Genomic DNA, 21,986 nt, shown 5'->3' on the forward strand with positions numbered 1-21,986 from the left:
ATCGCGAATACCCTCTCAAGGCCATTCGCCAAACTATCCTAGGCAAACGTTGACCAATCCATCCAGTCCAGATCTGTGACATTTTGGAATTGGAAATCCTCCCATATCGACTCGAGCCCAACGTCGGTATTGTTGATGGCTTCGTCCAATTGCACGTTGGACATACTCGAGAAGAGAGGAAACTCTGGGGCCAGCGTAACCGGGGCTATCTCTACGGGCATGTTGTATATGTTTCCGGATTGCATATCTTGTGGAATTGGCGCTGTAGTAGTTTCTCTGCTTGGTTCGGCATGACTTCTAGCATTTTCTGATGCTCGCGAAGCTAATTTGAGGATCTGTCTTAGTTGTATCGCAAACAAGCAAGACAATCCCTTGCGTTGTATTGGAGTGGACCCGATTCTCTCCAAGACGTCGGTCGTCTCCGTTATTAATGTTCGTATACCCGGTGCCAAGCTCGATCCATGGGCATCGGCCACTGTACCAACACGCAGAGCGAAACATGCTGCGCACGAGATCATGATAGCCGTGTTGTTTGGCATCGACTTGAGCTGATTCTCCCCCTGAACCGCTACACGCAAGACATTGAGTGCAGACGACAAACCGGCCGCTCGAAAGAAATGTCGGGCGGCGACAGGGGCGGTCAAGTGGTTGATGACGCTGCTATACATGGACAGACGTGTGTGAGAGGCTAGAATCTCGACATATGGTGGAAGAGCAAGTTCTATATCGATTTAGCGATGATGTGTGGCGTATACTGCCGGCATAAAGTTGGAAAAAGCTTACGTTCTCGGTCACCAATCTGTAGTGGCCATGTTTGATACCAGCGGTCGAAGAAAAAGTTGATTTCGCCTTTCAACCTGCTTTAATTAGCCAAAGCTAGCAGACTCCGGCTCGGGATAGTACTGCATACCTATTTACTACTGCGGCTTCACTGTCATTACTGGAACTGTCACAGATGGCCTTGACGCGGCTGATCAGGTTGGCCTGGAATCTGGAGTCAGTATTATATACCTTTGATGGGCTAACATCAACTGACCAAGTCTCTTCGCAGCACTGCGACTGACACTATCGATCCATCCCACCGATCTGCCAATTCAGACAGGTGCCATTGATCGCAGCTCTCGATTAAAGGGGTCATGGGGAAAACGTAATCCCTTCCGCGTGCCAAGCATACACTTTATTGACACCGTCAGTACGAGCCCGAGCATTCTCGATTGGGAATAACATACCCTCTCTCAAGAACGAATAGTGACAACCAGGTCCGCTCTCTTCGTCTCAGTAGTCTTTTGGCGCCTAGGGACAATGGGTCAAGATCTGCAAATCCATCAATCGATAGAGCCTTCCTGGCATCCAGGCAATCGGCTGTGGCTACACCATCTTTCGGTGTCTGCGGCTCGTGCGAGGCCGGCAAGATAATCTTGTTGAGCGACAGATCCAACGCTATAGTGAGGGCCATCGACAGCCAGGTCGAAGTCTCATCGTCTGCCCAATGATCCCCGGCTGATATCCATGGAATATTCACCATGAACGCCAGCACAATCTCGACAGATTTGTACCGCTTTGACATGATAATACCTGCAAGCATTTGCCGGTGATTGGCTAGTCGCTTATACAAGGATTCCAGCGAGGGTGAGAAGAGTGCAGAGGCCGCTGCAATAGATGTGAGCAGAAAGGCCGACCTGCTGCGCACAAAGTTGACTGTGTGAATCACAGGATCGATACCCCAGCGCGTATGGGCCAGCTTATCGTAGAAACTGTAGCGGGATGAGTGACATGGGACTTTGTGACTATGCACACGAACTCACTATGAAAACAATGCTTCGGCTTCGGCAAGAGTGATGAGGCCAAGATCAATGGGATCGAGCTCTTCTCCAACGTCTAATCGAGGTTGAAATGGGCCAAAGAACCTCTGCAGGTCATTATCACTTCTCTGCCCATGCTTGGGAGCAGAGTGACCAGGTAGGCCAATGGTTGTTGCAACGCGCGGATGTATCGCCGAGAGCAGTTCAGAAGTCCGCGCAAGCAGTTGCAGCGGATTCTCTGCATCGTCCAAGCTGAGCTGGTCCCCATCACCTCTTTGGGTGGATGCATCATCGCGTCCGAGTCCTTGACCTGGAGGCGTCTCTGTCGATGAAGTTGTTCGAACTGGCGATGAGATGTGGTCATTCTCGTCTATTCTGCCAGCAGCATGATCATCAAAACCATTCGAATTTCCCAAAAGCTCTCTGCTCCTTTCCAACAGGAAGCGCAATTCATTGGCTTGATCTTGGTTCTGAATCTGGTCGCCGCTAGAGCTTGTCCTCCTCAAGGCACGCTCAATCTGATCAACAGCTTTCTCCAGACCAGTACGCTTGCTTTTCCCCAGGAACAAAAGGTTAGTGTAGGCTCAAGATGGCGGCCTTGTTGTGGGTGGTGATTCTTACTTCTTGACACCTTTGGTTGGTTAGTTTTGAATGCGGCCAAGGTTCCCCAGTCCGGGGGGTGGTGTGTGTGTGTGGAGAGAGTTGTCAAGGTAAAGGTAAAGGTCAGGGACTTGCTTGCTTACCTTTGTGTCTGCCGACATGATATGCCGGAGCCGCGCAGTCAATCCGCCGCTGCCGGCATCGCGTGCAAGTCGCAGATCCGGCCGTCCTCACGCATTTCAGTTTTGACCTTTTGCAATTGAAGCACGCCGCCAGACGCTCATCATCCTTCATCTCGTCCTTTGTGTCATGGCCCGGGACTGAAGCTGCAGTGTCCGACATGGTGCAATAGGCTAGCCATATGGCCGCGGTAACATTGAGAGGTCGCGCTCCTGCTCCTAGGCGTATCTGGCAGGAGGCATGGCATTGAAAATACCAAGACCTCTTTTCTTCGAGGGTTTCGCCAGAACAAATTTAATTTTATGGCGATTGTTCTGCTGAAGTATCAGAATCCCTGGATAAAAGTGACACTGAGACTTGTCCCCGCCTTTCTCCACGAACAGCATCAAACAAGCTCGATTCTCTTGCACGACTCGCATCACGTGACCTCAACATTTTGCCTAACACCGCTATCCCGAGCTTACCGTCGCGAGCTCGGATATAACCAATCATTTGCTCTGTATTTACACTAAGAAGGGTGCTGATATCTTGACTGTCGCGGATATATAATCGTTATTCTCGTCCTTGAATTAGTATCGAGAAGTCTGACCATTGCGCATAACTTAGAGGACTTTTACCCCGAGTGTAGTGCGACTGCGAAACCGCCGTTTGTCAAGAGTCCGTCGCATGGTCAAATCCTCGGTGATGGTCTGCATTTCTTTCTGCCGGCTCTGCTTGCTACGGAGACTTTATACCATCTCGATTGTGAAATTTCAATGCGTCTCTGTTTGAGTAAGATTGGCTTTTCGTGGTCATATAACGGCCATAATAGGTGATATCCGCCAAAATACTTGTCAAGAGGAAGCCTGATGAAACCAACATATACCCGTCCTTACTCCCGTATCAATCGTAACCCGGCCAATTGACCCAAATTTTCACGGAATAAATCTTCATTTCAGCGTTATGTAGAATTAGCTAGACTTTCAATTCTAGCTACCTGTAGGTGGTGCGTCCGATATGAACACCTCGACCCTCCTTTCAACCATAATTCCAGATTTTGTTGGGCCAGTACCGAGTAATGAAGTGTCCAAATTCAAAAAGACAGACTGTCGCTGCGGTACCAAGCTCATGACTTGGGTCACGGAACCAAAAGTAGTTCCCAAGGGCTCTGGAGGCTCATAAGACAAGATCAACTCGGATTCGCGCTCATGTCTCCTCGTTCCAACGTCTGGCCTCGGTGTTCCTGGTAGACTGGGCACTGGGCTTTCCAGATCCAGGTCATAGATATCCAATGCCCATTCTTTTTCGTCCTTGCCAAATCTTGCTTTTGTCTTCTTTCTCGAACGATCAGATCCTATAGTGGGCGGATGTTTGCTATCCCTTGCACGAGCGGCCGCTGCTGCGCGCGATTCTGGGAGACATGAGGAAAAGACACGAGTAACCAACGGACTCAAGGTGGCTAGAGCCGCGCAAGTGATGCCAGAAGCGAGTTCCGCAACAGAATAGCAAGCCGAGGCCCATGTATCATAGGTAAAGTCGCTCGAGTCTTCCATATTGATAGTGGTCAGACGAATCAAGGAGATGACCAGAGTACTGATTGCACCTACATTAGCAAGATTCCATATTATAAAACATATACAAGTCAATCAACTTACATGGAACCTATACCAAAAACTCCAAAGACGGCAAACTGTTGCGCGCGGGTCAAGTGCAATTTCCAAAGCGCAGGCAGCGGCAAAGTAATGATGACGACATCCGTAATCATGTTTCCCACAGCATTCACATAGGTCCCCAGTCGCTGATTCTGGCACGAAGACTCAATAGAGTGGTCCCAGAACCCGGCAACGGGAAAGCAGAGAAAGATGACCGAGAGCATCTCTCCAATATTCCACGCCGTAATAACAACCATGGCCACTCGGTAGAGGTTTTCCATAAAGTATACATCACGAAAGATTCGAAAATATTGCGCGAGAAATGTCAACTTGATGAACAGAAGGGCGGCGTTGTAGAAGAGGGCGCTCAACCAGAATATCTATACAATTCTGCATCAGCCATGGTTCTCATATTCGGAAAATGAAGGCACTCACTTCGAAAAAACCTGGTATATCCACAGTCTCGTCAAATTCCCAATCATGGTGTCCGAGGCATTTCATGGCATTGATGCCTTGACTGACGGCCATACCAAAGGTACATAGCTTATTCAAACATACAAGTTAGCAAGAGCTCACACAACCCGAATAGAGGAACTGGTTTGGGAGCAGAAATGGGATACCCACCAGAGATGTGACTGCCAGCCAATCATCCACCCCGACATGGCGGCTTATATACGTTCTTGTAAACAGACGCAACGATATGGCCGCAGTAGCGAGAGCGCAGCACACGGAGCTCACTACAATGACTGTATGGCCCTTTGAGTCCGGGTCCATTCGCCCACTGGTAGACATGCCAGCTGTCGACTGTTGAGAAGCGAAGTAGAAATAGAAGAAAGAAGCAAAGGAGTGGAATCTCTCATCCGAGACTAAGGAGCGTGACTGAGCGCCCGAGGGCAGTGCTGCAATGAGTATATCAAAAAAAGAGCGGAATCCCAGATTCAATGGTAAAGAATGGAAGTATATCGTGACAATGTCACATGGTATGTTACCCGTTCATAGGGCTGAAGAAGTTAATACATGATTTATGCGAGTTAATGAGGAAAAAGAAAAAAAGGAAAAGAAGAAACCAGCAGCCCGAGTGACCAAGTTCAGTACCTGGATAAGCAGCAGACAATTAGGGATATGTCTTTGCAGAGACACTGGCAGGGAGCCTCATCCGACAGAGTGAGCATAAATCTGAGTCAACTGGTGTTTGGCCCAAAGTCCACTTTGTGCTAGGCCTCGGACTACCTGCGGGAGATTGGCCTCATTCTTGGCAGACACGGACGAAACCGCTGGGGTGGCTTGAGTGGCCTATAGGGGGCTCTGGGCCGCTGGCGTAGGCGCAGCAGCATTTGGTACAGGTATTGTTAGCGACTCAGACCTTGGACAAATGGCCTAACTACCACCAGTTCAGCACTACCCATCAGGCGAGACTGGCCGGCAGCCCCTTGTAATTTGCGGATCCCCCGCGACTTGAAACTTGTTTCGCATTCATGAATGTCCGTACCTAGCCTGACAGTGGAGATCCGGGGTGCAGACTGCAGATCGTCTTTTAGAGCCACGATGGACCCAAAAGGCCTTGGTAGTCGGATCGAATCCATGTGGCGTAATGTTCTTTTGTTGTACGTTTTCTGCTGTATATTGGGTGGAAAAGTAGCTGGTGTGACGTCTGATGTGAAATGCTAGAATCTAGATCGCGGCAGTCACAAAAAGGTTATTTTGGTAGCGGCCAAATGAACCGGGGTAAACTGCCCAGGTGTATTCACGATACAGGAGACGGACGCTCTGTTGGGTCGTGCACCGGATAAGAGAAAATAATATTGATAGGTATCATTGATGCTTGGCTGTCGGACTTGTGGCTGCTTCAGTATACGTATTGCAAAAGCTCTTCTCTACTCCGTTACTAGATCGCTGATGGGTCTTTCACGATCATTATGCTGGAAAGGAGAATGCAGAATTGCTCTTTGTCAGTGTGGGCGCTTCAGAGGTCTGGCGTTGACTTTGACCCGCCGAGTGGCCCGCTGTTAGCAGATTCTACGCACCTACTATTTTGTACGGTACCTTGGGTGAGCTTGTGGGCAGTCAAGGCTCCAAAGTACAAATCCAGCCAAAGCAAACCAGCGTAAATAGCGCAATACAAGCAAAGAACAGCGACAACGAGCAAAATGGACAGTCCTTTTGCCAAAGAATTGCAGACTGCAATCAACGCCATCCAACAGGCGGCCAAGCTGAGCCAGTCCGTCATCTCGTCCGAGGACAAGGGCGTTGTGGAAAAGGATGACCTGAGTCCCGTGACAGTCGCAGATTTCGCGATCCAAGCACTCTTGACCTCGTCCATCCACCATGTCTTTCCCAGCGACAAGTTCGTCGGGGAGGAGTCTGCCGCAGAGCTCAGGGAAAACACGGTCTTGCTCGATCGAGTATGGTCGCTGCTTCAACGGCTGAAGGAGCCAGAGACCGAATCACTCTGCAAGCTTCCCACCAGTCCGGATGAGATGTGCGAGATGATCGACTGGTGTGGGAATGGCAAGCCAGGGGGCTCGGAGTCCGGAAGGGTTTGGATCTTTGACCCCATAGACGGCACACAGACGTTTGTCAAGGGGCAGGCATATGCCATCAACGTTGCACTACTCGAGGGTGGGAAGCAGCTTCTGAGCATTGTCGGCTGCCCAACTATTCCAGTCGGCGCCAGGGCCCCAATCACCAACGATACGACAGACCCAGCACGGCGTGGCTCGATTGTCTTTGCCGCGAAGGGGTATGGCACCTATGTCCGCCCGCTGTTTGCAGAGACAAGTGAGGTGCAGATTCAGAAAATCGAGCCGCATGCTGAGACGGCCGCACCTCAAGACCTTCGCTCCGTCACCTGCTTCAATACTCTCGTATCGGGTGTCGATGATGCCCACCAGGTCATTGTTGAGAGGCTCGGAGTCGAGTTCCCCGGGTGCGACCTGCTGGGTTGGGTTCCTCGTTGGGTAACCCTGGCTCTAGGAGCTGCAAACATGACCGTCTGGGTCTACAAACGCCGGGACCGATCCGCAAAGATATGGGATCATGCTGGTGCTATGCTTCTCTTTGAAGAGGTTGGCGGCAAAATCACTGATGTTGATGGCAAAGATATTGACTTGACCGTCGGGAGGAAGCTGGTCAACAACTACGGTTTTGTTGCTGCACCAAAGGCACTACACGCTAGAGTTCTGCAAACGGTTCACCAAGTACTCAAAGAGCAGGGCAAAGACCATCTTTTGGCATCGGCATGAGCTCATTCAACATGGCTGCCTCAATACTGCGTATCGAGCTTGTGCCTTGCTCGGATAAATGACGGGTCATACATCTTCAGGACTTGCCCAAGAACATCTCCTGAAGTGATCAAACAATGAGGCTTATGATATCATTGCTCCGCCCAAAATAGATTTCGAAGAGAGCATTAGTTGCAACTACTAGGGTTGCAAAGGGTCGTCTTCAAGAGCTTCTAGTGTTGCCTACCAAGAACTTCCATCATTTTGGGAATGCAGCTCTTACCGCAGCTCCCGACACAGACTCGATCAGACCTTATCACCTCGAACAAGGTGCCATTCGGAAGGATAATAGCGGCAGTTGAGACTCAAACAATACTAGTTGGTGAGGGCGCATGATGCTCCGACGTGGGCAAGCTTCGCGGCTATCTTCCGCATTGCCCGATTGGGACACTCGCGAATCCCATCCTAGCACTCTCGCTGGTTGCCGCTATCCAGGATGCCACCCATGGCAGCATCGCTCTATTCGATACCAGCTTCTGAGCTTGTCATTTATCATGCATGAGTCAATTTAATCGGTCCTTGTGCCGCTGCCTTTTCCTGGTTCTGCTTCGAGCTCAATGGTGGAAATGAGCCTCCTTCTCTTGGCATCAAACAAATACCATGCTTCCGTGCCGAATATAAAATGCGTCCCACTGTCAAACGACATTTGAATATATACCTGTCTACTGAGCTTGACCATTATTTGAAATATTTTCTCTCGTGCCAAGTCCAATCCTCGATTTACTGCCCAGCATGAAGAACGCCGTCAGCCTTGTCGCAGCCACCGCCCTTGCGGTCAGCGGAGCCTCAGCTCATTACATCTTTGAACAGTTTAGCTTGGGATCGACCCAATACCCCGTCTATCAATATAGTACGTCCAAACGGACCTAACCTAGACATGTGCCACCTTCTGTACCTTGCCAAACTGACCTTTGCAACAACGAATAGTCCGAGAAAACACCAACTACAACTCGCCAGTGACTGGTAGGTGCACTGCCTACTGAAGCGTAGGTCACTTGCTGATAAATAATATCAGACCTCACGTCAAACGACCTTCGTTGCAATGTTGGCGCCAATGGTACTGGCACAGAGACCATTGCTGTGAACGCTGGTGATGATTTCACCTTTACGCTCGACACTGTGAGTCTATGACAGCTCAGTTCAGTACTGGATAATACTTTTCTGACATAGACATAGGCCGTCTACCACCAAGGACCTGTATCCATGTAAGACCCGGGATGACATGATCAAGTCAAGTCCGAGCATACTAAACTTTCTTCAAGCTACATGTCCAAGGCTCCAGGAGCTGCTTCAGACTACGACGGTAGCGGCGAATGGTTCAAGATCTTGGATATTGGTGAGAACCTGTTCAAGTTTCTATTGATAACGTCGATTCTAACAATACACACAAAGGGCCAACGTTCAGCGGTTCGACTGCAACCTGGGACCTGGCACGTAAGTCAACCCGCGGGTATCTTGTCCAAAAAAGCCAAATCAGCAGCTAACCCATCCACAGAATCGTACAGCTACACGATCCCCACCTGCATTGCCTCGGGTGACTACCTCCTCCGAATCCAGCAGCTCGCGATCCACAACCCCTGGCCGGCCGGCATCCCGCAATTCTACATTTCCTGCGCGCAGGTCACCGTCAGCGGCAGCGGCTCGTCGACATTTGCCGGCGTGGCCATTCCCGGTGCCTTCAAGGACACTGACCCCGGCTACACTGTCAATGTGAGTTTTTCTATGCTACAATACTTGAGGCAGTGTTGGAGAAGAAGAAGAAGAAGATAACGCAGCTAACTGACCCGTGTACAGATTTACAATGGCTTTACAAACTACACCGTTCCTGGCCCTGACCCAGTGAGTCATATACTTGTTTTCTTGCCTCATGAATACTAACAGATGTATAGATTTCCTGCTAAATGGCCTTGGAATAGTGCAAGAGCTTGGAGTGGTCTAAACCTATTCAATTCAGTGTTGGGAACAGTTGCCTCGTGGTTATCGTTCCTGGGTACATACCCTTTTTCAATGCATATTTGCATCACATTGATTTTAAATTGCAAGTGTATTGATTCTTATAAACAATCATGCAACCCTTTCAGAATTCTGCTTGTGATGTCAATAAATGGCATTCTTCCACAAGCTTGTATCATGGCAATTCTGATTTTCGTCACTGTTCGCCACGTAATTCTATACATTGGAACTTGAATCCCTTTGAAGAATTAGATTTTGTGGTTCCAATGCGGACGTCCACGGCCTATTCGCCCGTGCCTAGAGTCATCTCGTTTGGCATGCGATTTAAGACTGGCTAATAGGCCATTTTATGGAAATTAGTTATTGTAGAGTTCCTGTTCTACTACAAGATTATACAACAATGCTATGCTTTTAGCAGTATATTAGAATTCTAGATATCATGTGACCACCGAACAAAGACCCACGTTTCTTGAGTCGGTTTTTGATTGGAAACTTGAATGGCTGAAGACATGGGACGAGACTGGATGAATGGTCTGGCGTTGCCGGAGATGGTGTATTCCTAATGTTATTTCCCAGAGATGTTGCCCTTTGGTACCTTGGGTAATCTTGACCCATTTTAACCATTTACTTCCAGACGCGGTAAATCCTCAGACGTTGAGTGCACAATAAGTTAGTTACATCATAATAGAGTATTCTACTAGATTAGACAGTTTGCACTAGAATTCGCTCCATCTAACAACATTGCGTCAAGGCACCTCAAGTCGAGCTGCTAGCAATTGCCGATCCCAGGCGACTCTAGTGGTAATCGGGCGGCGTCTGTTCAGCGGAGATCTCGGCACTAGAGCCGACCGTGTTCTAGTGCAAGCCAGCTGTTTATCCACTGGGATCCAAGCGCTTGGTTCAGCCCGTAGCTGCCGAAGCCGTCAATGTTTGGTTCTCAAATACTATCGTTGGATAATTGGATATGATGAAAAAAAAGGTTTCCCAAGTCTGGCGATGAAATGCGTCGTGTCTCTTGAATTGATTTAAATAAATATATATCCAATACAATGCATGCTTGGGAAGTATCAATTGTAATAAATATTGAAAAGCTGGCCAAGTTCAGCAGAGTCGATCAGGTTCCAGCTCTCATGTGCATTTCGATAGTGTCCCCTCTTATCTCGGCGGCAAGGGGGGTCATAGGCACTCCCGTACGGGACTTGGGTATTACCAGCGCAGCGAGGCGAGTGGGAACACCACGCGCGCGCGCTCGCAGACTCGGGGGGCCCAGGCCATCATGACTTTGTCTCGGACCGCACCGAGCGACGCTCTCGCCGTCCCTCGATACTCTTTTGGACGAGCCCATTGCCGTGGTCAGACTTTTTGACAAAGGACCTTTATTCAGAGACATCATGGTCAGATTGAAACTCTATTAGTATCTTCCTGCCTCTCGAGAAGAGAGAGTCATCCAAGACACATGAAGATCGCTAAAAGCTGAGAACAATAGGCTAGGATTAGTTCTTAGTGTTGGGCTTTTTTTTTGGCGCCCGTCCGTATTTTCGCAGCCGCCTAGGATGGCGGCCCCTTCTTTTTTGTTTTTCAGGTCCTTCGACCTGCATTAGCTTATTCCCTCTCTAGGAAATAGACTGGGTCGTATCTGCATAATATCTCTATCGCTTGAGGACCAATACCTCTGCAAATACGATAGCAAGTCCCCTTTTGGGTCCTTGATTGATACTAGGCGAGCTGACGGGAGGCTTGGCCCGCTCATCATCATCGGCGGTATTGCGAACCGAAAACACCTGCAAGATGCTGAGGTGAGTCTCGGCCTGCTTGGCTGATTCTTCTTTGATATTACTTATCTGTTGGCCCCGGGCCTTGCCATTATCTACTTGTCATTTGTTCATTTTGTCGCTCGGTTTTCTTCTTCTCGATTCATCGATTTCTTGAACGCTTAGTTTTTGTGCTTCTTTTCCCAGCGCCAATTTCTCAAACAATTGCTGTGGGTTGGCTGGCCACCGTGTACACTGTAGCAACCCATTCAAAGATCCCCTGGTCGATTTCGGAAGGGGGCCTCTGTTGGGATCATCTGCAGCAACATGTTTTCCATGAGGATCTCACTTCTCGCATTAACTGGACTCGTGTCAGCAACCGCTTCTTCCAAACGTGGTCTCGTGTTCGTGCCAAACTCGAAATGGCCCCAAGACAATAAGATATGGGTGGAATCCGGGTCCGATCTGACGTGGTATTACAACTACGGCTCGACGCCGTCTTCTGATTTTTCCGACTATGCCCAGGACCAGTTTGAATTTGTGCCCATGCTGTGGGGCAGCATTGAAGACACATCGTTTCTGGACGAGGTCAATAGTCTGATTGACGGCGGCCGCAACATTTCCCACGTCCTGGGCTTCAATGAGCCCAATGGCGATTCCTCCACGGGCGGCGCCGCCATACTGCCCGCCAAGGCCGCGCAGGTCTGGGTCAAGAACATCGAGCCGCTGGCCGCCCAGGGCATCAAACTCGGGTTGCCGGCGTGCACCGGCGGTTGGGATGGGATTCCTTGGCTGCAGCAGTTTCTCGCCAATTGCTCTGCGCTCATTAGCACCGACAGCGAGACCAAGAATTGCACCTACGACTTTGTGAATATCCACTGGTACGGCAATTTTGAAGGCCTCGCAAGTCACATGGGATCGTATTCTGCCGCGTAAGGTTTTATCCCTCCTTGTCATTCCCGCATACATGACTACTGACCTTTGCCCTGCAGTTTCCCAAATGTTACGCAATGGATTACAGAATACAATTACAATGACCAGGACTTGTCAACAACTCAAGACTTTTACAACACTTCTGCCGAGTACTTTGACCGTCTGGACAGCGTTGGCCGATACAGCTATTTTGGCACCTTTAGGTCCAAAGTCAGCAACGTTGGCGAGAATGCCGTCATGCTGAACAATGCCGGCGAACTAACGGATATTGGAAATTGGTGTAAGTGCTACATAATATTCTTGCATCTGCCCCATCTCCTAGCTAATGTACTATCCCCAGACCTTGGAAGCTCTGCAAAGGGTGTTTCGCCGACTTCTGCTGCTGATCGAAGCGGTTTGCCGGCTTCTATTGTTTACGCAGTTGCACTTCTAGCTGCATCATACACGGCATGTTTTTGAAGAGTTTCTTATCTCTTTTGCAGCATCAGTGCGAACATAGTATCAAAACTTTGGGGGGATTTAAAGCTATATAGAACAAACTAGATTGGATCAAGGTAGAACGGCGCATGCAGGGCTGGGTGTCAAGGCGTCACAGGATATCATGGCTACGAAAGCGATTGTCATTTTTGCCATTTTGGAGGCTCTATATGTCACAGCCAAAATAGATATTTGCAACAACAAAAGAAATGGAAGGGGTTCGACCACATGAGGCAATCACACAGTGCAAACAACAAGACAAGTTTTCATGTTTTCTTCTTTTTGTTAAACTATCATGCTATTCTCGTCTTCTACCTCTCAGAAAACAAGGCTCGAGATTCCACTCGAGTTGACGGAAACCTTCTACTCATCAATGCAAAAGCTGGCGTACTCAATGTGTGTCGTGATTCGTGATTCGTGATCCCCCAAAACATGGCAAAAAAGGGAAATGATATAGCCAAGGCCCCCAAATGAACTTGTCAAACCAAGTAACCATGCTAAATTGCTTGCTCAGGGTTCAGTTGCCCGTATCCCCCTTGACCTCAATGTGAACTTTCGTGGGGAGAGTTGCCGCAAGAACTCCAGCTGCATTGTGCTCAATGCCCTCTGGATTCACGTCATCGTACGAAAAGGCATATCCCTTGCCCTGATCGAGGTACTTGTGTACAAGGCGACTGTAGTGATTCGTGACATCGTTGGTGTAGTACTGGCTCTCATTGTAAAATGGTTGCACGCTACCATTGCTTAGAAGAAGAGTCGAGCGGGTGAATGCTGCACACAGTCGTGGTATGATACGGCTATGCATCAATGAGTTTGAGCTTCCGTTGATGGCACCCACGACAAATGGACCGGAATTACATCCCCAAATGTCTGATGTTGTTGGCTTAGCATACGAGTGACCCGGAGCTTTGTCGCAAGTGAGCGCTCGAGTGCCGTTGTTCACGCGGCACACAGTCGCAATGCCATCTCCTGGGGTCAACAGGGGCAGTCCGTCGGCATCTCCTTGTAGATTGAGCGTGAGGTCACGCTCGGTATATTCTTGCCAGGCCTTGTCAACATAATCTTTGTAGTAGTCTACCAGTGTGCTGTTGACGCGGTGCATGCTAGCATCAATGTTGGGTGATATGACACGCACGAGGGTATTTTCCTTTGAGTAGATGCACAGCTTGTCCCAGTCGTGCTGTCCTAGAGCGTCGTTTAGATTGGCTTGCTTGTTGAGACCGTCGCAAATCTTTTCCATCGCTCCTGGCTCTAGGCCACGCACACTGGCGGTGTTTGTTCCGCCACTTGCCAAAGACGTCAGAGTCATGCCTAGACTCAGACTGACCCAGTCGACGAAGGAGAGGTTAATGATGATTCCACCCGCATCATGATTGAGCTCGACGAAGCCCCACTTGACATTATACTCCATAAGAGACGGATTGGCTCCTGAAGGCTCAGAAAAAGCACCATTCGGATAGACTCTAAACTCGAGGTGTCCCTCTGCAATCCAGACGCGACCGTGGAGTAGATAGTCCGGTAGAGTGACATTCTTGGTGGCATTGGCGGGGATGCTGATGTTGAGAGGAACAGTCGAGGGAACTGGTGTTGGAACGTTGGGATCGTTGGCGCCAACATTTTTCAGAAGGAAGTACTGGCCAGTATCGGTCCGTAGCATCACTTGCTCTGTTCCGTTAACCGTTTTCATCCCTCCACCGATGTAGGCATTGATGGATCGGTTGCGAAGGTTTTGAATTTCAATCTGGAGATGGCGATTAGCTTGCGGAATGGGTTGAGAATCATTGTACGGGCTGGGTCCTGGATCGGCTCTCTTATCCCGAGACTCGAGGTGAATGTGAGGGCCCTTGAGAATCTCATCGCGCTGCACAGCGACTTCCCGGGTGGTGGAAACCGCAAGAGACTGGACGGTCTGGCCCAAGAAGAGTGCTGCAGTAGCTGTCTTTATTGCGCTAGATACACGCATCGTAGGCGCTGTCAAAGGCAGAGAACGACTTTAGAAGAAGGTGACGCGTGTAGCGTTTCTTGATGTTTCTCTTGGTAAGCGTTGTGTGGTAGGTGTGGCGTATTTATCGAGTGGTGCTAGTAGATGATAGAATGAAGAAAGAAGGAGAAGACAAGAAATTATGGTAGGACAGAAAGTTGGGCGGTAAAATAGTCCCAGAAAAACTGGAAGGTAGTGATTGTGTTGAATTTGAAGATGTTATTGTCAGACAGACTTCCCTGCCATCTTCAGCGGTTTTGCATAAAGAGGAATATTTTTTGAATAACAGTTGGTCATTAGGACAACTATTACGACAAAGGAAAATCAGTCTGGCAGCAACAGACCAGACTCATGGCCCACCTATGAAATCGAAGACAATGGCGGCCAATGTTGTGTTTCGAGCCTCGTGGAATAATCTACAGTCATCCACCTTGTCCAGGATGATGTAGCTGCAAGTAGCCCACAGCCATGCATCGATTATCCAAGATGTTTTTCTTTTCTTTTGAATTGAATGACTGTATTAAGCGATATCAATTCCAAGTCATGCCCGTCCCATTGTTGTTGAATGAATTTATTAAGTGAACACCGTATTTGCTGTTACTGCACTTGGATTCTCTTTCCACCACCTGGCGAAAACGTGCCTTCCTGTTTGATTCTTGTAGATCTGTGTAAGCAAGAGCGATGAATTGTTCCCCCACTGCTGCTTCACACGCAAGACGTGGAAACCACTCAACCAATTCATTCCACGAGTGCAAGAGCAACATGAATCTGAGACGTCTACTTATGTATGTTTCTCAATTCATATGCACACCGTTTTCCCCCTATGACTTGTGTACTGACTGTCTAAGCTTGGGCACAAATGGCCATGACACAATCATCTCGAGACTGACAGCCAGAGTCTTGCTGACCAACCAGCACTGCGTTGCTGTAGAAAATCCGGGTGAAGTCACAGGCAAAAGCCAGTAGTCACGAGAAGGTCGCCAAGTGAGCATGATTATATGATTGGTCCATCGGAGATATTTTATTTCAGCCTGTAATTTTTCTCAACGGCTGCCGATTGCTTAGGTAAGATGTTCTCATACATCAAAATGATTGTTCTCGCACGTGTTTCTTGCCCTGCACATATGCGTGGTATGCAGTAATGAGTCTGCAACACTCAAAGTCTCGAGAAAACAGTCTTGCCAACAAGAGAGGTAGCTTTTGCAAGGTTGACAAATGACATCCGGCAAGGAAAGGAGTCGGGTTCCGGCTCGAACGGGAATACCAACGCCCGCAATCATGTTTTCCCAGAGCACCTTTATTATTTACCCCGGACTTTTTTTTTAGTTACCCAACCCTTACATAGGCGCTGATTAGCGATCAAGTCGCCCGCTGGAATCTGCCGAGTTGCACGGCCAATACCAACCATATTTGTGGATTTGCCCGATGTGCCTCGGCAAGTCTGGGGGGGTCGCGCCAGCAGTGGGATTTACTGGATGTCGCCCCACGGGCCCTTTATCATGCGGACGGTTGTCGGTCTACCTGCTTACCATTTGGTGAGATTTGACTTCCTCGGATTTCCTTCTTCAGTGCAATTATTCGTCTTCTTCTTCTCTTCTTTTCGACAATTGTACCCATACCGACTTCACCAACAAGAAGAGGAAGAAAAATGGCCGCCGAACGTATTGCCTCGATTGCCAAGCAGCTGATTCCCGGCACGAGTCTGTCGCAAATGTACGTACACAAACCCCCCACTGAGGCGCCGTTGGTCGGGATTGTCTACAAGCAGCATACAGCTATTGTCCGACAATCAGCCCACCACGTTTGCTATTTGGGTGCGTCCCGAAATACTGACTCTCGGATAGCACATCCAAGAATGCCGACGATATCGTGATTACCCTGGCCGTTCGCACACCGCTGTGCAAGGGCAAGAAGGGCGGCTTCAAGGATACCTCGCTCGAGTTCATGACATATGCTCTGTTGAAGGAGGTCAGAGAGCGCATGGGTTTCGACCCTGCTCTCGTTGAGGACATTTGCTTCGGTAATGTATGTGGCTTTGATATGTCGTATACATGCCAACTTGTAAAATAGCACAAAGCTAACCACGCCTACTACAGGTCTCCGACGGCAAGGCCGCCTACAAGGTCCGCGCTGCTTCCCTCTCGGCCGGATTCCCGAACACCTCCGGTGCCTCTTCGGTCAACCGCTTCTGCAGCTCCGGCCTCAAGGCCACGGCCGACATTGCCCACGCCATCTCGGCTGGCTCGATCGAGGTCGGTGTCGCCATTGGCGCCGAGTCCATGACCGCAGGTGGCGACCGTCTCGAGCAGCCCTTTGACGAGGGCATCCTCACAAGCCAGGAGGCCAAGGACACCATGATGGCCATGGGCTGGACGAGCGAGAACGTTGCCAGCGACTTTGGCATCACCAGGGAGCAGGTTGACACTTACGCCGCCGAGAGCTTCCGCAGGGCCGAGGCCGCGCAAAACGCCGGCTGGTTCGACGATGAGATTGTCCCCATTACCACCCAGGTCAAGGGCGCTGACGGCGAGGTCAAGACCGTGACCCTGACCAAGGACGAGGGCATCCGACCCGGCACCACTGCCGAGGGCCTGGGCAAGATCCGCGCCGCCTTCCCTCAATGGGGACCCATCACCACTGGTGGAAACGCCAGCCAGGTCACCGACGGCGCCGCTGCCGTCGTGCTCATGAAGCGCTCCACCGCCATCAAGCTCGGCCTCCCCGTGGTCGCCAAGTACGTTGGCTCGACCATTGCCGGTCTCCCTCCCCGCATCATGGGTATCGGCCCGGCCATTGCCATCCCCAAGCTGCTGAAGCAGCACAACCTCAGCCTGGCTGATGTTGACGTGGTTGAGCTCAACGAGGCTTTCGGTACCATGGCCGTCTACTGCAGGGATAAGCTTGGCCTCGACTGGGCCAAGATGAACCCCCGTGGTGGTGCCATTGCCCTCGGCCACCCGCTAGGCACCACTGGTGCGAGACAGATTGTTACTGGCCTGAGCGAGTGCAGGAGGCAAAAGAAGAAGATTCTCTTGACGAGCATGTGTATCGGAACTGGCATGGGCATGGCTGGTCTGTTTGTAAACGAGCAATGATTTAAATTTTGTTGTTGATTTATACATGAGCGGTATCCATTCAAGTAAATATTTGCAGGGAAATCATATTGTCTTCTTTATTGAGATTATTGAATTGCTTCCCCAGGTGCAAGGAATCTAGCATAAAAGTGAATATTGTCAATTTTCTCGGGGAGCAAGTCCCATTTATTTTGGAAGCCTTTATGTCTAATTTGACTGATTGTGACGGCGGTCGAAATGAGAAGCAGCTTATAATTAGTTGCTGTCCGATATTTCTCTTCTGTCGATCGCGATAAACATTGGCCTACTCGCAAAATGGCGGCATGTGCCAATAACGTCTACTGTTATACCCGTTTTTTTTTTTTTTTTTTTTTGTTTTTTTTGCTCGAATCCATCATGTAGGAAAGTCGCCGACTGACTCCTAGTAGAGTCTGGCCAAATGTCAAAAGCAATGATTGCTCGGTGTGTTGCAAAGTAAATTGCGAATTACTTTGGTGCTGCGTACCCAATAGTGCATGATATCTGAGGATGGGCTTGGAAAAATAAGCAGTGTTTCTCGTGCCCCTTGCCGCATTCCAGTCTGGGACCTGCTGTGAAAGAATCTGGTTGTGGTCCTTATTTCACCTAGGAAGTCGCTCTCGTAGTCTTTATGGCATTGATGTATCGCATTGAAGACGGGATATTCTTTGTTATATGCTTTTCGGTCATATTACTAACGTGTAGCTGGGTTGAAGAATAAGTAGCTTCTACTGTATACTGAATTTTCAAAGCTTGCCTGTCAAGCACTCCCTATTTTTGCCTCGATCCCAAGTCAGGTCATTCTGGTCTGGTCTCGGAGCGAGAAGCCGCAGGTGACTGGTCTGAGAATCCCCCGTCTCTCCAAATCTGCCACCAGCTTCAACAAGGCCATGTCCATACCCCGAGGCGCCATGACGGAGATGGCCACGGGGAGGGGCTCAAAACTTCCCGTGATCTTGGACTTGAACTCGGCTTGGCCCAGTGGTAGAGTAAAGTCGGGACAGCCCGAACTATAGGCCAGAGAGTACACGGAAAAGCCGTCCCAAAATGTCTTGCCCGTCTCGAGCCTGCCGAGGTCGTTTCGGTACTGTGGTTTCCCCCAGGTCTGCGGATAGACGAGGATAGGCACCTCGTCGTCATCCGTGACAGGACTCGGCAACAAGACGCGGTTCACCCACCCGGAAAAAGCCTCGAGAGCGTCCACCGAAGCTTGGAATTCCGAGTCTGATACATTCTGGCCGTGCCTCAGACGCCGCTGCGTGATCTCCTCGATAAAAGGCCTTTTGCCATGGCGCGAGGAATAATCTCGTGTAAAAGGCACAATGGTGTTGCGCCAGAGCAGGCTGTAGACTATATTCTTGTACACGTCGCCCGTGGCTTCGAGCAGATCGGCAGATGTGCCCTCGGGATGCGTAGCTTTCCACAAATCATAGATGCACACTGCTTGCCGCTCACAGTTCAGATAATCTTCCAGCTCTTTGACAAACTTTTCCATGATTTGCTCTGCGGGCGTGAGATCTTTGGGCTGCTTTCGTATGGGAGAAAAGAACTTTGGGGTGTCCGTAGGCTCCCAATCCCATCCCTCGGTAGCGTATAGAAGCCGGCAGCGAAGCTTCTTTTCTGGTTTGTAATGCGCTTTTACTTCATTGTTCAACATTACCTTGCATACTTGTTCCGCGATTTGCGCTGAGCGTGCAAACACGCCGGGAGTGTCCAATCTATCAGAGCAGACCAGTCCCGAGCTCTCCATGGAGCCCAGAGAGGGCCGGATGCCGTAGACCCCATTGACGGCGGCAGGGTGTCTGACGGAGCCGCCCGTGTCCGTGCCAATGGTAAAGTCCAGCCAGTCGTAGCTGGCGCAGGCGACGGCAGAACCAGAGCTGGAACCAGAAGGTTTCTGGGATCCGTCACCTCTTGGGTTCGTAGGTGTGACTTCTTCCATGCGCTCGAGCGGATCCTGCCCATCGCACCACTGACCGCACCTCAGCTTTCCAACCATGATGGCGGCGGCGTCTGTCAGTCTCTTGATACAAGCTGCTGTATTGTCTCGAGGAGGGTAGAACTCGCGATAACATTTGCTTCCATTACCCGTTTCCAGCCCGGCGATATCAATGACATCCTTGATACCAAATCTCATGTCTTTTAGGGGAAAGTCTGGCTCCGAGTCTCCCCTGGCCCTTCTGAATGGCACTGGTATTTTCGTAGAATTTTTCAGCCATTGATATCTATTGGGACCATCCCGTAGTGTACCGCCCACGAAAGCATTGTTGAAGTCGTCGCAAAGCTTCAGAACGCTGAAAACACGTCCAGTGGATGAGTGAATGACATGGGGAGCGAAATCCAGGACTGGATATTCGGGGAGATGACGGCAAAATGGAAACCCTTCTATGAGCTCCTGAGTTTTGTCAAGCAAGACAACTGATATTGTGTGATTAGCTGGTGCCCATTCGTGTAACCCCCCATCTGGCAGAAGAAGCACTTACCTTGATGGAAGTCAAGTTCCTCCCCTGACCATACACTATCGAGACTGTCATGATTAATGTCTAAAACTTCTGCTGCCGCCTTTTCGCCTGCATGTCTACGCTGCAAGGGAACAGCTCCCAGATATCTCTCTTCTCCCTCAATGCTCTCAACAACAGCTTTCAACTCGTCGAGGAGATAGAAGTTTCCACCAATTCGAACAGTAATTGTAAACTGGGGACCAGAATCGATCTGCACATTATGCTCCTCATTCGACCCCATCTCGTGCTACACTAGGGAAGATTATGATGTTGAAAGCTGAAAGGTCCGTAGTAGCGGGCTGTGGCTAGAGTTGCCCGCTAGATATGCATAATCGAGCACGTCACGATAATAAGACAATAATTTCCTCCCCAAAACCCTGAACTTGAAGAACTTAAACAAACCAAGACATGATGCAGCACAACATGACAATTGTATATCTTGTGTCTGCATGGGATTCCTTTCGCATTTTTTGTCGTGGAAATTATTCTTCTTTATTATGCGCCCTGTCCAGATGCGCAAAAGACTGTGGAATAACCACCTGGTGGCTGGTACCCCATCGACGTCCAATATCAGCATACCGGAGGCCTTCAGTCTAATCTAGATCTAGATCTATTGCTCTAAACTTTTTCATGCTTGAAACATTTGCAAGCCGCCATCTTCACACAACCTTTTCGGGTCTTCTTCCACTGGGAAATGTAACAACAACAGTCAAGTCTTTTTTAGTCAACGCGAGCCCTCTTGGTACCGTTGGTGCCGTTGGCGTGTCCGTTGGCGGCCTCGTCAGGGACCGAAGAGAAGTACTCGAGGCTGCCCTTGGGGTCGGCCTTCATGCTCTTGGCGCCCTGCATCCAGCCAGCGGGGCAGACCTCGCCGTGCTCGTCGGTGAACTGGAAGGCCTGGACGAGGCGGATCGTCTCCTCGACGTTGCGGCCGACGGGCAGGTCGTTGACGGTGATTTGGCGGAGGGTTCCCTTGGGGTCAATGATGAAGAGACCGCGGAGGGCGACGCCCTCGTCCTCGAGCAGCACGCCGTAGTCGCGCGAGATCTTTTGGCTGCGGTCGGCGACCAGAGGCAGCTCCAGGTCGGAGCCGAGACCGCCCTGCTTGCGCGGCTGCGATTGCCAGGCCAGGTGGGAGAAGTGTGAGTCAGTCGAGAGAGCGAGGACGGTGGTGTTGATGCTGCGGAAACGAGACAGAGCGTCGTTGTACTGGATGATCTCAGTGGGGCAGACAAAGGTGAAGTCCATGGGGTAGAACAGCAGGACGACCCTGCAAGTCAGAATCATGTTAGTATATGTGTGAATAGGCCACGACGATCAAGACCAGGCAAGTCCTTGAAGAAGAAGAAGAACATGGCATTCTATTTGGATTTCAATGCGAGAACGCACTTACCATTGGCCGAGGTAGTCGGACAGAGAGATCTCCTTGAACTCGCCGTTGGCGAAGACGGTCATGGCAGTGAAGCCTGGGGCCGGGCGCTGAATGAAAGCCTTGGACATTTTTGCGGTTTTGCGGTTACTCGTGATGAAAGTAGGCGAGGACTGGTATGTGATGTCCTACGACAAAGTGAAGAGAGAGAAGTGTTTACAGACGAGTTGGGGAACTACAAGAAGAGGCTATTCAGGGATTGACGAGGAACCGAACCAGGCAGCGGCGGCAACGTGTGTCGGTATTTTTTCTTTTCGTTTTCCTCTCGCTTCTCTTATCAGAGCGTTTCCACGGTCACTCACCCGTCGCAAGTTTCCACATCGTGCGATTCGCACCCCTGGATTTGGGGGGGGGGCCAGCGACTGCCGCTTTGCT

General features: G+C 50.0%; 10 protein-coding genes across 10 annotated transcripts; 4 read left to right on the forward strand and 6 right to left on the reverse strand.

The window, feature by feature from the left end:
• Window positions 1–38: 38 nt before the first annotated feature.
• On the reverse strand, window positions 39–2,744 carry PFICI_12824 (uncharacterized protein; the record flags this gene model as incomplete). Its single annotated transcript, XM_007841405.1, has 7 exons — window positions 39–721; window positions 784–857; window positions 911–1,011; window positions 1,037–1,175; window positions 1,230–1,754; window positions 1,806–2,385; window positions 2,546–2,744. The coding sequence occupies 7 exons, from the start codon at window positions 2,742–2,744 to the stop codon at window positions 39–41; spliced, it is 2,301 nt and encodes a 766-aa protein (XP_007839596.1).
• An 806-nt stretch (window positions 2,745–3,550) lies between these two features.
• On the reverse strand, window positions 3,551–4,114 carry PFICI_12825 (uncharacterized protein; the record flags this gene model as incomplete). Its single annotated transcript, XM_007841406.1, has 1 exon — window positions 3,551–4,114. The coding sequence occupies one exon, from the start codon at window positions 4,112–4,114 to the stop codon at window positions 3,551–3,553; it is 564 nt and encodes a 187-aa protein (XP_007839597.1).
• A 98-nt stretch (window positions 4,115–4,212) lies between these two features.
• Window positions 4,213–4,741, reverse strand: PFICI_12826 (uncharacterized protein; the record flags this gene model as incomplete). The annotated part of the gene is made up of 2 exons (XM_007841407.1): window positions 4,213–4,593; window positions 4,649–4,741. The coding sequence occupies 2 exons, from the start codon at window positions 4,739–4,741 to the stop codon at window positions 4,213–4,215; spliced, it is 474 nt and encodes a 157-aa protein (XP_007839598.1).
• Window positions 4,742–6,360: 1,619 nt separating this feature from the next.
• PFICI_12827 (uncharacterized protein) lies at window positions 6,361–7,455 on the forward strand (the record flags this gene model as incomplete). The annotated part of the gene is made up of 1 exon (XM_007841408.1): window positions 6,361–7,455. One exon carries the CDS (start codon window positions 6,361–6,363, stop codon window positions 7,453–7,455), a length of 1,095 nt encoding a protein of 364 aa, XP_007839599.1.
• A 771-nt stretch (window positions 7,456–8,226) lies between these two features.
• On the forward strand, window positions 8,227–9,395 carry PFICI_12828 (uncharacterized protein; the record flags this gene model as incomplete). Its single annotated transcript, XM_007841409.1, has 9 exons — window positions 8,227–8,344; window positions 8,422–8,457; window positions 8,510–8,613; window positions 8,671–8,699; window positions 8,757–8,830; window positions 8,887–8,928; window positions 8,990–9,204; window positions 9,289–9,333; window positions 9,384–9,395. The coding sequence occupies 9 exons, from the start codon at window positions 8,227–8,229 to the stop codon at window positions 9,393–9,395; spliced, it is 675 nt and encodes a 224-aa protein (XP_007839600.1).
• A 2,130-nt stretch (window positions 9,396–11,525) lies between these two features.
• PFICI_12829 (uncharacterized protein) lies at window positions 11,526–12,590 on the forward strand (the record flags this gene model as incomplete). The annotated part of the gene is made up of 3 exons (XM_007841410.1): window positions 11,526–12,130; window positions 12,191–12,411; window positions 12,472–12,590. The coding sequence occupies 3 exons, from the start codon at window positions 11,526–11,528 to the stop codon at window positions 12,588–12,590; spliced, it is 945 nt and encodes a 314-aa protein (XP_007839601.1).
• A 535-nt stretch (window positions 12,591–13,125) lies between these two features.
• PFICI_12830 (uncharacterized protein) lies at window positions 13,126–14,571 on the reverse strand (the record flags this gene model as incomplete). The annotated part of the gene is made up of 1 exon (XM_007841411.1): window positions 13,126–14,571. The coding sequence occupies one exon, from the start codon at window positions 14,569–14,571 to the stop codon at window positions 13,126–13,128; it is 1,446 nt and encodes a 481-aa protein (XP_007839602.1).
• Window positions 14,572–16,237: 1,666 nt separating this feature from the next.
• On the forward strand, window positions 16,238–17,684 carry PFICI_12831 (uncharacterized protein; the record flags this gene model as incomplete). The annotated part of the gene is made up of 3 exons (XM_007841412.1): window positions 16,238–16,302; window positions 16,434–16,614; window positions 16,686–17,684. The coding sequence occupies 3 exons, from the start codon at window positions 16,238–16,240 to the stop codon at window positions 17,682–17,684; spliced, it is 1,245 nt and encodes a 414-aa protein (XP_007839603.1).
• Window positions 17,685–18,474: 790 nt separating this feature from the next.
• On the reverse strand, window positions 18,475–20,423 carry PFICI_12832 (uncharacterized protein; the record flags this gene model as incomplete). Its single annotated transcript, XM_007841413.1, has 2 exons — window positions 18,475–20,099; window positions 20,165–20,423. 2 exons carry the CDS (start codon window positions 20,421–20,423, stop codon window positions 18,475–18,477), a joined length of 1,884 nt encoding a protein of 627 aa, XP_007839604.1.
• A 479-nt stretch (window positions 20,424–20,902) lies between these two features.
• Window positions 20,903–21,682, reverse strand: PFICI_12833 (Peroxiredoxin-1; the record flags this gene model as incomplete). The annotated part of the gene is made up of 2 exons (XM_007841414.1): window positions 20,903–21,452; window positions 21,576–21,682. The coding sequence occupies 2 exons, from the start codon at window positions 21,680–21,682 to the stop codon at window positions 20,903–20,905; spliced, it is 657 nt and encodes a 218-aa protein (XP_007839605.1).
• Window positions 21,683–21,986: the final 304 nt, after the last annotated feature.

Source organism: Pestalotiopsis fici, assembly GCF_000516985.1.
Source record: "Pestalotiopsis fici W106-1 unplaced genomic scaffold PFICI_Scf_10, whole genome shotgun sequence".
NCBI lineage: Eukaryota > Fungi > Ascomycota > Sordariomycetes > Amphisphaeriales > Sporocadaceae > Pestalotiopsis > Pestalotiopsis fici.